This window comes from Globicephala melas, chromosome 5 (genome assembly GCF_963455315.2).
Source record: "Globicephala melas chromosome 5, mGloMel1.2, whole genome shotgun sequence".
NCBI lineage: Eukaryota > Metazoa > Chordata > Mammalia > Artiodactyla > Delphinidae > Globicephala > Globicephala melas.
In genome coordinates, this window is record NC_083318.1 from 105,597,898 (window position 1) to 105,614,160 (window position 16,263).

Below are 16,263 nucleotides of genomic sequence, written 5' to 3' on the forward strand. Positions count from 1 at the left end.
TAGAGCTACAGCTCCATATAGATGGATCTTAGAAATATGGTCATAAATAAAAGACAGATGCAAAAGAATATATAGCATGGTACCTTTTAGCATAAACTCAAAAAACCTGCAAAACTCAAAAAACCTGCAAAACAAAATTATTTGTTGTTTGGGGATGAATACGTGTGTGTGATAAAGGTATTAAGGGATGCACTGCAACTATAAGCACTAAATTCAGTAATGGTTATCTCTGGATGGTGGAGAGAAAGCAGGTGTGGTGACGGAGTGGGTACAAGGGCTGCACAAGTATTGGTCATGTTTTATTTCAAAAGGCAGGTAGTGGGTACACAAATTTTGACTATATTACTCTTTAAACAGTTTAGTTGTCTATGGTTGAACTATTAATTTTTTGGTAAAAAATTAAGGACTAAAAATGTAGATAAAATGCTGCAAGGATAATATTTATTATATGAAAATGTAAATTGCTAAAAATTACAAGCACCAATAACCATACAGTTAGAAGAGCCAAATAACAGAGCAAAAACTTCACAAAAGCACTAAAGAAATGAAAACGTACTCAAGCTCAATAACAAGCAAAGAAACATGAACCTCAATATTCAAATATTTTTAAACACTGTGAAGTATCCTCTGCTGCCATCACATATTCAACCTTTGCACCCAGTAAATTTATTTCTGAGACTCTGTTCTCAGAAAGTCATCACTAACTTGTAATAATTATTCTCTTTGAATTATGGGATTACAGGTCTTTTTTTCCTATTTTACATAATTCTTTTTAAATATTATCACTTTTAATATTTAAAAAATTAAGTGGTGCGTTAACACCTATTGATAGTATGCTCATAAATTAGCAATATTTCCTAGCTGTTATTACTTTATAACCAATTAAGCTAGCAAATGACATTTAAATACCTTATAATGATTATTTTGTTCTTCAGCAAGAAACTTGATTTGAAAATAATGGTCATATTTGTATATAAATTTATATATAAATAGTTTTCTATTTTCTCTTTAGGAAAAAAAAGAAAGGAAGGAAAGAATTGAACGGAAACAAAAGAAACATCATCCCTTTCTTGAAAATGAGGCACTTCCTCCATGGAGCCCTCCAAGCAGAACTGTGTTCTCAAAAGTGTTTTGATAATTCTTATTCTTGCATTATTTAGTTATTTATCAATTTACCAATTTTAGCCAAACTAAATTTAAAACTATTAATTCAATTATTTATAGTTAGAAGAGTCTATTTTAATTAAATGCCGGTCACTTCTGCTAACAATGAAAAAGATGCTTTACAGTTTAATCAGTGAAAGCATTGAAAGCATTTTTGAACTGTAGATAAACTGCTTCAAATGAAGAGCTAATAATCATATTGCTTTTACCATTGAAATACATAACCCTTTATCATGTCCTGATCATTTGTATAGTCTGATGATCCATGATCACTTTCCCTAACCTGTGCATGTTATTAGTATGTTTATTCTCCAATATAAAAAGAAAACCATCTAGGTACCATAATCATAGATATAATTGATTTTGCGAATGATTGCACCTCTAGATTCGGGTTTTAAAATGAATGGTCACTGGGGAGTATGCAAATATTATTTCTTCTAAAACTAATCTTTAGCTCAAAGTAGTTGCATTTGCACTGTGCAAGTTAGACTTTTGGTCAACTGAGGCAGTAGTTCAGTAGAATCATGCAATCACTGAGGCATTTTCTTTAAGAATGTTGCCATATATTTTAATATGAGTATACTTTATCTGTTTTTGCGTAAGTGACAGTCATAGGTGCTTTATAATGAGCAGACCTCTGAAATGTGTCTTCCTAAATTCTATCTCACTTTTCTATTTCATTGATATCAAAAGATGTCCATTTCATGGTAATTATATACATTACTTATGGAAATTCCACAAGAGTCCAAGGTCATTATCACTATTTTTATTTCCCAAACTAAAGCCATAAAGATGATAATGGCAATTTTTGTCCTCTTAGCTAATCCAGAGTCATCTACCTTATATTTAGAAGACAGCTGTATGGGAAGGTAATTTGTAGAAAATGTGCAAAGAATCTATTTATTTGATCTCTGCATATCCTCATTAATCGGACTCATACTTGAACTGGTCAACTAGTTTATCACAGACCAAATATATGCTCTCAGAGTTGAAATGCTACTGCAGCCAATGATGCAATGCAATGATAGATGAGAAAAAAGTTACTATTTATGAAGTACCTGTTGTATCCTCTCTACTAGATCTTTACAAGTATTATTTTTGATCTTTACAACAACTATTCAGAGTATGTGTTATTAGCTTCATTTTGCAGATAAAAATACTGAGACTCAGAGAAATCAAAGAACTTGCCACTCATTTAGCATGTGACTGAGCTGGGATTAGAGCTAATGAAGTCTCTCTACCTCTAGAATTCAGATGCTCATGTTCATGCTCTCATGTGACCTCAGAGAACTGTAAATTCTGTCAAGACCTCTGTATTATATCAACCTTAAAAACACATTTTACTTCTCAGATCCTAAAATCATGTATTGTTATCCAGAGATTATCTTCCCTTTAAGAAATAGCTGTTTGTTATTAGAAACAGTTAACCTCATTAGATCTTCAAAATGAAAAAAATAATTCATAGTATTTATGGAGTTAGTCAAATGCCCGTGTCTAGTATTAGAATGTCAGAGCACCCAGCGGGTTATGGAACTTAGGCTTTCAGACAGTTACTCGGGAGGTTTCACACTCTGAGGATTAGCCTTCTTGCTGCAGGGGATGTGCAAGGTAAGAAAGGTGTCGTGGATCACTTTGTAAGATCACAATAGTGCTACAGATAAATTTAAAAATTTCATAAATAAAACTGGAAGCCTTTTTATACTACTGGAACTAGGAGAATCTGTCATGAAATTGAACTAATTACCAGCAGTATCAGTATGGGATTTAGGGCCTCCCTTAGTTCATTTGTGTGTCCCCCACAGTACCAAACAGAAAAGATTAAGTATTTATTGTATTGAATTCTATTCAGGGCTTAAAAGATATTTGCAAATTCCAGGGAAGTAGAAGGAAAAATAGAAAAATGTACAGCTACTTTTATGAATGTGAGATCTTAAGTGTGTGTCATAGATTTCACATTAAATATTGACTTAAGCATTCTGAACATTTTCTTCTAATTTATCATGCATAGTGGATTAACTGTTATCACCTCTGAGTTGTGAGAATTGAAGTTAGTTAATTAATATAAAGAATATGGCACATAAGAAAAGACTTAATAAATGTTCATTGTTTTCACTTACTTCCTACCTTGAGCCGTTTGTTTCCCCACCTCATGTTTGTGAGAAGGTTAACATGGATGAGGCTGATAATGATGAGTTAACATTTCACTTGGTTGGCATATAAGAAGAAATCTCTGCTTTCCCTACCAGTCTAGGTTGTAGCACTCAAAAGAGAATATAGAGGTGACCTGCGTTTGGGACCTTCTAAAAAGAAATCTAAATACTAATTCCTTAGCATTGCTTGTGAGGTCAATGAAAAGGGAAATTGAGGTGTTTGCAAAGACCCAGCAAGTCATTTCCCTCAAATGGGATTTTCATCTTGCTACGCTAAATAATATATTATTTCCTGTTTACAGCAAGCTGTGCTGATTGAATTGTCTAGTTGAATGAAATCACCTCTTTGCCTATAGCAGAAATAAAGCTGAGTTCTCAGAGCTGGATGAAAATACAGTGCTATTTACTTTCTGAGATCCAAAGGGGAGAATCAAGCCAGGTAATATTCTCCTGAATGTATTTGTCTATTTAAAGTGTATGCTTTCCCCATATTTCTTTAGAAATTATCAGATATCAATATCATTAACTTTCATTAAGTTTTTATTATGAGGGAATGTTAATTCAAATGAAAGACACTAAAAGCCTATAGATTTTCAGATTAAACTTCTAGTTGTGTAAACTGTATTGAGCACTTAAAGAATGCTGACATTTAAAGTAAATAGGAATTTAATGAATATTTTAAAACATTACTGAGAATAATTTCCCTAGAAACTTAAATAATAATACTAAAAAATAAAATTTTATTCAGAAATGAAGCTTCATAATAACCAAGAAAATTAGTGACATAAATAAAAAGAAACATTATGGCATTTTAGATCAGTAGGAGGTTAAAATTTTCTTAATGTAAGAAAATAAGAACTGTTCAGGGATAACAATATTCCAGTGGTTTGTATTGTACCACATTTTGAAAATGTTAGTAGTTCATTTATTGTTTTATATAGTATTGAAACTGATATTTTTCATGTTGCCAAAGCAGTACCTGATAGTAGTTAGGTGTCCAAAGGTATATGTACCTTAGAGTGATATAACTGTGAATCTGAAAGGAATTTTAATAAGCCTGGCCCAGACTTATTTCTAAATTGAAGAAACTGATTTCCAAAGCCTCTGACTTGCTCACGCTCACACAAATGACTATAAGAAATCTAGAGTAACAACTCAGGTATCAGGTTTCCCAGCTGTAGACTGTCCACCATTCCACAATTTTGATAATCTGATAAAAGTTTTGCACTAACTCTTGTAATTGTGGTTATTATTAATGTCATTGATTTTTATCCTCTCAGATGTGCCCTTGCTCTTTCACGGCCTTCTCCATAACTGTCCACCAGATCAGAGCTGTTTGTGCACCTACACTGTCACTGAAAATGTGGGGAAATACTGACATTTTTAAAATCCTGAGTCATGGGCTAAGATACAGTAGAGAAAAAGAATTTTACAAAATAGGAGAAATTGATGTTTGTCAAAATAGCTCCCAAGAATAAACTAATACAGAAAACACATTTTCCTGATTTAATTTTGACTCTGCTTTCAATAGTGCTCTATCAAAAAGTATTTAAACCCATATGCCTCCATTCTACACAAAGCAAAGGTACTATCAGTTATCCTGCTTCCTAGGTACATTGGCTGACAGAAATAATGAATACTATGTAACATTTAACTGAAGACTTCTCTGAATTCTTTTTACTTTAAAATTTCCTGTGATTTGGTTATTTTGAAACATGTGTTACATATAGTTGTATAATGTTAACTTGGGTCAACTAAATCCTTGGTATTAGATTTAGGATGTTTTAAGAATTATTTTAGGAGATGTGTTTAATGTCTGCTTTTTAGTAGCATATTTTCATGTAATGTTTAATTAAAGTGAACCATACAAGATTTATTTTATTGGGTGATATTATTTATTGACTGTGCCCAAATGTATTTCATAATGATAGAAAATATGGCATGAGTTATATTTGTGGGCTAAAGGTGAAATAATCATATTTTGTTGATATATCTTACTAAAAATCACTGAAAATTTGGATATAAAACTTTTTTACTTAAAACACTACACAAATTACAAAGGTAATGTAAGTATTGCAGATAGCAAAAATTACCCACATTGTCTTTTCCCAAAGACAATCATAATTATTTTGTTTTCTTCCAGTTTTTATTTTCTAGTTCATTTTCCTCCATACATGAAATTAAGCTGAGAGTCAATAATGTAGAGGTACAGTTCCCTCTCTTTTCTCCTCTAATTTTCTCTGTGTCTCTGTTGCTCTACCATGCTGCTATATGTCTGTATACATATGTGTGTAAAGGTATGTGTGTATATTATATAAAATACAATGCATGCACATACATGCATATATTCAAACATACATATTTTTATTCTTTAAAAATGAGATCAAACTACATATTTGGTAACCAGATTTTTTCCACTCAACAGTATATAATGAACATATTTCCATGTTATTACACCTTTCAAATAATCTTTGATGCAACTACAATTTATTTAACCTATTTTTGAGCAATTTGTTTCCTTAAGAATGTTGACTATAATAAGTAATAATACAGTCAACATTCTTGTAGTCAATAGCCTTGTTATTAGTGATGTTAGACCTCATTAAATTTGTGAAATGAAAAAATAATTCAGAATATTTAAGGAGTTAGTCAAACGCCTGTATCTAGTATTAAAATGTCAAAACATCCAGTGGGTTATGGAACTTAGGCTTTGAGACAGTCGCTCAGGAGGTTTCACACTCTGAGGATTAGCCTTCTTGCTGCAGTGCATGTACAAGTTGAGAAAAGTGTCATGGATCGCTTTGTAAGATCACATCAGTGCTACAGATAAATAAATTTCATAAGTAAAGCTAGGAACAGATTCATACTGCCAGGACTATAAGACATGGAATGGGAGTTTAATGGGTACAGAATTTCAGTTTTGCAAGATACAAAGAGTTCTGGAGATTGTTTGCACAAGCATGTGAATATCCTCAAAATTATGTAACTGTACACTTAAAAAGTGATTGCATTATGTTGGGAAAGCTTATGTATATTCTAATATTTACAGTTAAATAGATTGAGTCCTATCAAGAAAACTCTCTTCTTTTTTCTTGGTGTACTTCTTATTTTTTTACTTTTTTTTTTTTTTTTTTTTTTTTTTGCGGTACGTGGGCCTCTCACCGCTGCGGCCCCTCCCGCTGCAGAGCACAGGCTCCGGATGCGCAGGCTCAGCGGCCACGGCCCACGGGCCCAGCCGCTCCACGGCACGTGGGATCCTCCCGGAACGGGGCACGAACCCGCGTCCCCTGGATCAGCAGGCAGACTCTCAACCACTGCGCCACCAGGGAAGCCCTTGGTGTACTCCTTTTAAGCAACAACAATGAAAAAGAAAAAAAGAGAGAGGAAGGAAGGGGAAGAAAGGAAAGAAAAAGAAAGGAAAGAGAGAAAGAAAAGAAAGGAAGAAAGAAAGAAAAAGAAAAGGAAAGAGGGGAGCCAGACTAGGGCTCACTGGCTCATTCAGTCTAAAGCAGTGGTCCCCAACCTTTTTGGCACCGGGGACTGGTTTTGGGGAAGACAATTTTTCCACGGACTGGGGGCGGAGATGGGGATGGTTCAGGTGGTAATGCGAGCGATGGGGAGCAGCAGATGAAGCTTTGCTCGCTCACTGGTCACCTCCTGTACGGCCCAGTTCCTAACAGGCCACTGACAAATACCAGTCTGCAGCCCAGGAGTTGGGGACCTCTGGTTTAAAGAATGAATCCTGAGTAGAACTATTTTTTTAACTAGGGCTGAAATTCAGATATGCCCAAGTGTGGATGCTGAATCCAGACCCTGCAGCTGTGCCTCGACCCTGATGAGTGGAGGGAGTGGTCACTCTATAACTACTTGTTTCTCAGTAGATCTAGAGCTCAGAGTTACACTTCTAAAGCTTGTGATTGTGATCTCCACAAATGCTACCAGATGTTGATTGTTCCATATCAAAACTGTTAGTTCATCAAGTGGTGAACAAGCTGCCATATGCCAGACTCTTTTATGAAGCTTTTGGGATATGGCAGTAATAGACAGACACAGGAACTTATATGCAAGTTGGGAGGAGACAAACAGAAATCACTGAACAAAAAACAAAATAATTTTAGTCTCTGATAAATTCTGTGAAGAAGTTAAAATAATTTAATGTGATAAAGCATGACTGGGATCTAGAAGATTTTTAGCAATTTTTTTTTAGCAATAAGAATAGAGGAGGCATCTCTGAAGAAACAATATTTGAGTTGTGACCTGAAATGATGAGAAGACAACCCCAGGATGACTGTTGGAAGAATGGTCCAAGCAGAAGGCACACTGAGTGCAAAGGCTTTGAGGAGGAAAAAAACCAACATTGCTTGGTGATGAACAAGGAGCAGAGAGTAAGGAAATGAAGCCAGAAAGGTACGTAGGCTCTAGCGTATGCAAAGAGTTAGAAGCCATTTTAAGGAGTCTGAATTTAATTCCAAGTGCAATGGGAAGGTTTTAGTTTGGGACCTAAATGATCTGACATGTACTTTAAAAAGTTCCCTCAGGCTCCTGTGTGGGGGATAGCTTGTTGGAAGATTTCTTTCCTGTCCTGGTAGAGATTGATGAGACTTGGTCTGGGGTTGTAGCAGTGGAGGTAATGAGAAGTGGTTGGATTTAAGATACAGTTGGGTGGTAGAAAAATAGACTTTTCTAATGGACTGAGTAAGAGATATGAAGGATAGAGAAAAGTCAACAACGACTTCAGGGTTTCATCATAGCCTGAGCCAATGGATGGGTGGTGATGCCTTTTATTCAGATAAGCATGAAGGTGAAAGATTTTGGGGTGTGAGGGGTGGTGATAGATTTGAGGGAATTGGTCCTAGACATTTCAGAGCCTAGTGAAGAGATTAGGGGAAAGAGATGCTGATTGACCTGAGTATATGTCTGACCCTGCTTGCTCCTTAATTAATGTATACCTACAAAACCCCATGACACAGTTTCATTTAAGGGGCACTTCAAGCCTGGGCCATGATGTTTACCAGGATGCAGTCACGTCTTATGACAACCAATGCCTGGTATTAAGCCCAATCACACACAAGTCCAATGCCCACTTCCCTTGCTGTTTGGTGAGTCTTTTCTGCCTTCTCCCACCATATTTAGTAGGGGCTACTTCAGTATATCATGTCCAGGGGTAATGGTAACAAAAGAGATTTCTCTGTGTTTTTACTTCCAGGAAGTTGCTTGCCCCATGTGACTTTTTTTTTCACTCTTTTTCCAGCAACTTTCTAATTTTGCATATCAATAAATATATGGGAAGATCAATGTTTGTCAAGCAAAACACAAACACAAACTTAATATTCTACTCCAGAGCTAACAGCTGATAGATTCACAAAATACTGAATTCACAAGTGTTTTATTGTAATTTATAATAAAAATACATACATATGTAAGTATATATATATTTATATATATAATATATACATTTTTATATATACATATATATATATATGTATAGGTCTTCATCCCCATTTCTGGCACAGAGCTCCTAAAACCCTTGGAATTTTCTAATAAGTGATGACAGCAACATAGATGTCTTGTGTTATGGTAATGAGGTCACTTTTGGAAACCCTTAGGTAACAAGGATGGAGGCTGGTTGCCAGGAGACCCAACTATGTGATTGGAGAATTGGAACTTTCAGTCCTACCCCCTAACCTCTGGGGAAGGGAAAGGGGTTGGAGGTTGAATCAATTGACTATGTCTAATAATTTAATCAATCATGTTTATGTAATGAAACCTCCATAAAACCTCAAAAGAACGGGTTCAGAGTGCTTCAGGGTTGGTGAACACGTGGAAATTTGGAGAAAGTAGCATGCCTGGAGAGGGCATGGAAGCTCTGTGCCCTTACCCGTATCTTCCCCTATGTACCTCTTGCATCTAGCAGTTCCTTAATTATATATTTTTATAATAAACCAGTAATCTAGTGAGTAAAATGTTTATCCGAGTTCTGTGAAAACTCTAGCAAATTAAACCAACCCAAGAAGGGGGTCATGGGAACCTCCAGTCTGCAGCCCATTGGTCAGAAGCACAGGTGATAACCTGGGCTTGTGATTGGCATCTGAACTGGGGTGGGGGACTGGGGTGTGAACACAACACAGTCTTGAGGAACTGAGCCCTTATATTGTCAGAATGGAGTTGAATTGTAGACACCCAACTTGTGTCACAGAATTGCTTATTGATGGTGTGGGAAAACCTCCACACATCGGAATCTGAGTGCAGAACCCACTTAACCAGTTACAAAAGAGTATACAGTAAAAAATAAGTCTCTCTACTGTTCTCAGCCCCTGGTATCCCTTTTCAGAAAGCAACTGTCATTACTAGTTTTTTGTTTGTCCTTCCAAAGATGTCGCATATATTAAAAGTATATAATTATTTGTTCTCTTAACCCCTTCAAATGATAGTATACTACATGTACTATTCTGCACATTGCTTATATCTTGGAAAACTTCCCAGATTAATGCATCTAGAATTACCCTGTTCTTATTTATAGCTACATGCTATTACATTACATGGATATTTGATAGTGTATTCAAACAGTTCCCTTTTGAAAGACAATTTCTTTCCAATCCTTTGGTATTACAGTGTCAAGTAATAGATCAGCTATACAGTAATTTTAACATTAACATGCTATTTTACTCGTATACAGGGGAAACCAAGCAATAGATTGATTTCATCTAAAAATGAAAGAAAAAACCAACAAGAATTATATAAGAGGAAAGAAAAAAAAGGCAAAGGGAAGAAGAAAAACGTGCTGACAATGTGTATATGTGACCTGTATTTTTCTATCCTTGGGTAAGCTGCTGACTACCTCACTGGCAGTGCTCAGAGGCCAGTTGGGGTATTCTGCCTTGGACGATCTGGATAGATCATTAGAGAAAACAATTTCAGTTGGTTACAGAGTCTTTGAAAAACCTTGAGATTGGAATCAATAAAGTATATCTGAAAGGCTGTCCCAGGAAAATCATTTTCTGTGTCTCTGGTTAGCAGTTTACCTTATTCAAGCCAGGACTGCACCATTTCCCTCATTGGATTTCCTCACAAAAATACTGCAGGGAAGAATTTTGTACATGTGATTTTACATGTGGAAAAGTATAATGGTAGCATCAACGCTGACAACTGGATTGCTGGATTGAAAGATATGTGCATTTTAACTATGAGAGATGTTACCATACTGGCCTACACAATATACCGTCAACTTTTTCCTCTTTACCTCCAACTCACATTTAATTTCTAGTATTTCAATACACACTGACTTGATTTAGAACACAAGAATATTTCAAATTTTACCAAGAAACTTAATTGCTCTTATTTTTCTTAAAACATGGAGCCATTTCTTTTTGTATTTTGTAAATAGATATTTATTGGAGTTATAATTGCTTCACAATACCGTGTTAGTTTCTGTTGCACAACAAAGCAAATCAGCCATATGCATACACATATCCCCATATCCCCTCCCTCTTGAGCTTTCCTCCCATCCTCCCTATCCCACCCCTGTATGTCATCACAAAGCACTGAGCCAATCTCCTTGCGCTATGCTGCTGCTTCCCACCAGCCAACTATTTTACATTCAGTAGTGTATATATGTCGATGCTACTCTCACTTCACCCCAGCGTCACCCTCCCACCCCATGTCATCAAGTCCATTCTCTATGTCTACGTCTCTATTCCTGCCCTGAAACTAGGTGCATCGTACCATTTTTTTTTTACATTCCATATATATGCGTTTGCATAAGGTATTTATTTTTCTCTTGACTTACTTCACTCTGTATGACAGACTCTAGGTCCATCCACCTCACTACAAATAACTCAATTTCATTTCGTTTTATGGCTGAGTAATATTCCATTGTATATATGTGCCGCATCTTTTTTATCCATTCATCTGTCAGTGGACGTTTAGGTTGGTTCCATGTCCTGGCTGTTGTAAATAGTGCTGCAAGGAACATTGTGGTGCATGTCTCTTTCTGAATTATGGTTTTCTCAGGGTATATGCCCAGTAGTGGGATTGCTGGGTCATATGGTAGTTCTACTTTTAGTTTTTTAAGGAAGCTCCATACTATTTTCCATAGTGTTTGTATCAATTTACATTCCCACTGACAGTGTAGGAGGGTTCCCTTTTCACCACACCCTTTCCAGCATTTATTGTTTCCAGCTTTTTTCATAATGACCATTCTGACCAGGGTGAGGTGATATCTCATTATAGTTTTGATTTGCATTTCTCTAATAATTAGTGATGTTGAGCGTCTTTTCATGTGCCTCTTGGCCATCTGTATGTCTTCCTTGGTGAAATGTCTATTTAGGTCTTCCACCCATTTTTTAACTGGATTGTTTGCTTTTTTAGATTTAGCTGCATGAGCTGTTTGTATATTTTGGAGATTAATCCTTTGTCTGTTGTTTGATTTGCAAATATTTTCTCCCATTCGGAGGGTTGTCTTTTTTTTCTTCTTCTTTTTTTTGGTACGCGGGCCTCTCACTGTTGTGGCCTCTCCCGTTGTAGAGCACAGCCTCCGGACGCGCAGGCTCAGCTCCATGGCTCACGGGCCCAGCTGCTCTGCAGCATGTGGGATCTTCCCGGACTGGGGCACAAACCCGCATCCCCTGCATCGGCAGGCAGACTCTCAACCACTGCGCCACCAGGGAAGCCCCGGAGGGTTGTCTTTTGTCTTCTTTATGGTTTCCTTTGCTGTGCAAAAGCTTTTAAGTTTACTTAAGTCCCATTTGTTTATTTTTGTTTTTATTTCTGTTACTCAAGGAGGTGGGTCAAACAAGATCTTGCTGTGGTTTATGTCAAAGTGTTTTTCCTAAGTTTTCCTCTAACAGTTTTATAATGTCTGGTCTTATATTTAAGTCTTTAATCCATTTGGAGTTTATTTTTGTATATGGTGTTGGGTAGTGTTCTAATTTCATTCTTTTACATGTAACTATCCAGTTTTCCCAGCACCACTTATTGAAGAGGCTCTTTTCTCCATTGTGTGTTCTTGCCTCCTTTGTCATAAATTAGATGCCTATATGTGCATGGGGTTATCTCGGGGCATTCTACCCTGAACCACTCATCTATATTTCTGTTTTTGTGCCAGTACCATACTGTCTTGATTACTGTAGCTTTGTGCTATAGTTTGAAGTCAGGGAGCCTGATTCCTCCAACTCAGTTTTTCTTTCTCAAGATTGCTTTGGCTATTCAGGGTCTTTTGTGTCTCCATACGAATTGTAAGATTTTTTGTTCTAATTCTGTGAAGAATGCTATTGGTAATTTGATAGGGATTGCATTGAACCTGTAGATTGCTTTGGGTAGTATAGTCATTTTCACAATATTGATTCTTCCAATCCAAGACCATGGTATATTTCTCCATCTGTTTATGTCATCTTTGATTTCTTTCATAAGTCTTTTATAGTTTTCTGAGTACAAGTCTTTCACCTCCTTAGGCAGGTTTATTCCTAGGTATTTTATTCTTTTTGTTGCAATGGTAAATGTGAGTGTTTCCTTAATTTCTCTTTCTGATTTTTCATTGTTGGTATATAGGAATGCCAGAGATTTCTGTGCATTAATTTTGTATCCTGCAACCTTACTAAATTCATTGATTAGTTCTAGTAGCTTTCTGGTGGCATCTTTAGAATTTTCTATGTATAGCATCATGTCATCGGCAAACAGTGACAGTTTTACTTCTTCTTTTCCAATTTCTATTCCTTTAATTTTTTTTCTTCTCAGATTGCTGTGGCTAGGACTTCCAAAACTATGTTGAATAAGAGTGTTGAGAGTTGACATCCTTCTCTTTTTCCTGATCTTATTGGAAATGCTTTCAGTTTTTCACCATTGAGTATGATGCTTGCTGTCGGTTTGTCATATATGGCCTTTATTATATTGAGGTAAGTTCCCTCTATGCCTATTTTCTGGAGACTTTTTATCATAAATTGGTGTTGAATTTTGTCAAAATCCATTTCTGCATCTATTGAGATGATCATATAGTTTTTATTCCTTAATTTGTTAATGTGGTGTATCACATTGATTGATTTGTGTATATTGAAGAATCCTTGCATCACTGGGATAAATCCCACTTGATCCTGTTGTGTGATCCTTTTAATGTGCTGTTGGATTCTGTTTGCTAGTATTTTGTTCAGGATTTTTATATCTATGTTCATCAGTGATATTAGCCTGTAATTTTTTGTGTGTGTGCTATTTTTTTCTGGTTTTGGTATTAGGGTGATGGTGCCTTCATAGAATGAATTTGGGAGTGTTTCTCTCTTTGCAATTTTTTGGAAGAGTTTGAGAAGGATCAGTGTTAGCTCTTCTCTAAATGTTTGATAGAATTCGCCTGTGAAGCCATCTGGTCCTTGACTTTTCTTTGTTGGAAGATATTAAATTACCATTTCTATTTCATTACTTGTATTAGGTTTGTTTAGATTTTCTAATTCTTCCTGGTTCAGTCTTGGAAAATTGTACCTTTCCAAGAATTTGTCCATTTCTTCGTGGTTGTCTATTTTATTGGCATATAGTTGTTTGTAGTAGTCTCTTATAATCCTTTGTATTCCTGCAGTGTCAGTTGTAATTTCTCCTTTTTCTTTTCTAATTTTATTGATTTGCATCCTCTCACTTTTTTTCTTGATGAGTCTGTCTAAGAGTTTATCAATTTTGTTTATCTTCTCAAAGAACCAGCTTTTAGTTTTATTGATCTTTGGTATTGTTTTCTTCATTTCTATTTCATTTATTTCTGCTCTTATCTTTATGATTTCTTTCCTTCTAATGACTTTGGGTTTTCTTTGTTCTTCTTTCTCTAGCTGTTTTAAGTGTAGGGTTAGATTGTTTATTTGAGATTTGTCTTGTTTCTTCAGGTGTGATTGAATTGGTATAAACTTCCTTCTTAGAACTGCTTTTGCTGCATCCCATAGGTTTTGGGTTGTCCATTTTCGTTGTTATTTGTCTCTAGGTATCTTTTTATTTCTTCTTTGATTTCTTCAGTGATCTCTTGGTTATTTAGTAGTACAGTGTTTAGTCTCCATGTATTTGTGTTTTTTACAGTTTTTTTTCCTGTAATTGATTTCCAATCTCATAACGTTGCTGTCAGAAAAGATGCTTGATATGATTTCGATTTTCTTAAATTTTCTGAGGCTTGATTTGTGACCCAAGATGTGATCTATCCTGGGTAATGTTCTGTGTGCATTTGAGAAGAAAATGTAATCTTCTGTTTTCGGATGGAATGTCATATAAATATCAATGAAATCTATCTGCTCTATTGTGTCATTTAAAGCTTCTGTTTCCTTATTAATTTGATGATCTGTCCATTGGTGTAAGTGAGGTGTTAAAGTCCCCCACTATTACTGTGTTACTGTCGATTTTCTCTTTTATAGCTGTTAGCATTTGCCTTGTGTATTGAGGTGTCCCAATATTGGGTGCATATATATTTATAATTGTCATATCTTCTTCTTGGATTGATCCCTTGATCATTATGTAGTGTCCTTCCTTGTCTCTTGTAACATTATTTTAAAGTCTATTTTATCTGATATGAGTACTGCTACTCCAGCTCTCTTGATTTCCATTTGCATGGAATATCTTTTTCCATCCCCTCACTTTCAGTCTGTATGTGTCTGTCCCTAGGTGTAAGTGGGTCTCTTGTAGACAGCATATATATGGGTTTTGGTTTTGTATCCATTCAGCAAGCCTGTGTCTTTTGGTTGGAGCATTTAATCCATTCATATTTAAGGTAATTATCAATATGTATGTTCCTATTATCATTTTCTTAATTGTTTTGAGTTTCTTTTTGCACGTCCTTTTCTTCTCTTGTGTTTCCCACTTAGAGAAGTTCCTTTAGCATTTGTTCCTTTAGCTGGTTTGGTGGTGCTGCATTCTCTCAGCTTTTGCTTATCTGTAAAGCTTTTGATTTCTCTGTCCAATCTGAATGAGATCCTTGCCAGGTAGAGTCATCTTGATTGTAGGTTCTTCCATTTCATCACTTTATATATATCATGCCACTCCCTTCCGGTTTGTAGAGTTTCTGCTGAGAAATCAGCTGTTCACCTTATGGGAGTTCCCTTGTATGTTGCTTGTTATTTTCCCCTTGTTGCTTTTAATACTTTTTTTTGTCTTTATTTTTTGTCAATTTGATTACTATATGTCTTGGCATGTTTCTTCTTGGGTTTATCTTTCCTGGGACTCTCTGTGCTTCCTGAACTTGGGTGGCTATTTCCTTTCCCATGTTAGGGAAGTTTTTGACTATAATCTCTTCAAATATTTTCTTGGGTCCTTTCTCTCTCTCTTCTTCTGGGACCCCTATAATGTGAATGTTGGTGAGTTTAATGTTGTCCCAGTGGTCTCTTAGGCTGTCCTTCATTTCTTTTCATTCTTTTTACTTTATTCTGTCCCACAGCTGTGAATTCCACCATTCTGTCTTCCAGGTCACTTATCCATTCTTCTGCCTCAGTTATTCTGCTATTGATTTCTTCTAGTATATTTTCATTTCAGTTATTGTATTGTTCATCTCTGTTTGTTTGTTCTTTAAGTCTTCCAGTTGTTTGTTCTTTAATTCTTCTCGGTCTTTGTTAACCATTTCTTGCATCTTCTTGATCTTTGCCTCCATTCTTTTTCCGAGGTCCTGGATCATCTTCACTATCATTATTCTGAATTCTTTTTCTGGAAGGTTGCCTATCTCCACTTTGTTTAGTTGTTTTTCTGGGGTTTTATCTTGTTCCTTCATCTAGTACATAGTCCTCTGCCTTTTCATTTTGTCTGTCTTTCTGTGAATGTGGTTTTCGTTCCACAGGCTGCAGGATTGTAGTTCTTCTTGCTTCTGCTGTCTGCCCTCTGGTGGATGAGGCGATCTAAGAGGCTTGTGCAAGCTTCCTGATGGGAGGGACTTGTAGGTAGAGCTGGGTGTTGCTCTGGTGAGCAGAGCTCAAACTCTAATCCCCTTGTCTGCTAATAGGTGGGGCTG

The 16,263-nt window shown here is 36.0% G+C and overlaps 1 protein-coding gene across 4 annotated transcripts in view; it reads left to right on the forward strand.

Moving 5' to 3' along the window:
- The window catches only part of MAP9 (microtubule associated protein 9), a 36,863-nt gene extending 31,673 nt beyond the window's left edge, over positions 1–5,190 (forward strand). For 3 of the 4 annotated variants that reach the window (XM_060299653.1, XM_070045605.1, XM_060299657.1), the window contains one exon: positions 1,013–5,190. In XM_060299653.1, coding sequence (XP_060155636.1) covers positions 1,013–1,135 — 123 coding nt within the window. In that variant the 3' untranslated portion in view covers positions 1,136–5,190. Of the gene's footprint in view, positions 1–993 lie in introns of all 4 variants that reach the window. The other variant, XM_060299654.2, reaches the window with a different exon arrangement.
- Positions 5,191–16,263: the final 11,073 nt, after the last annotated feature.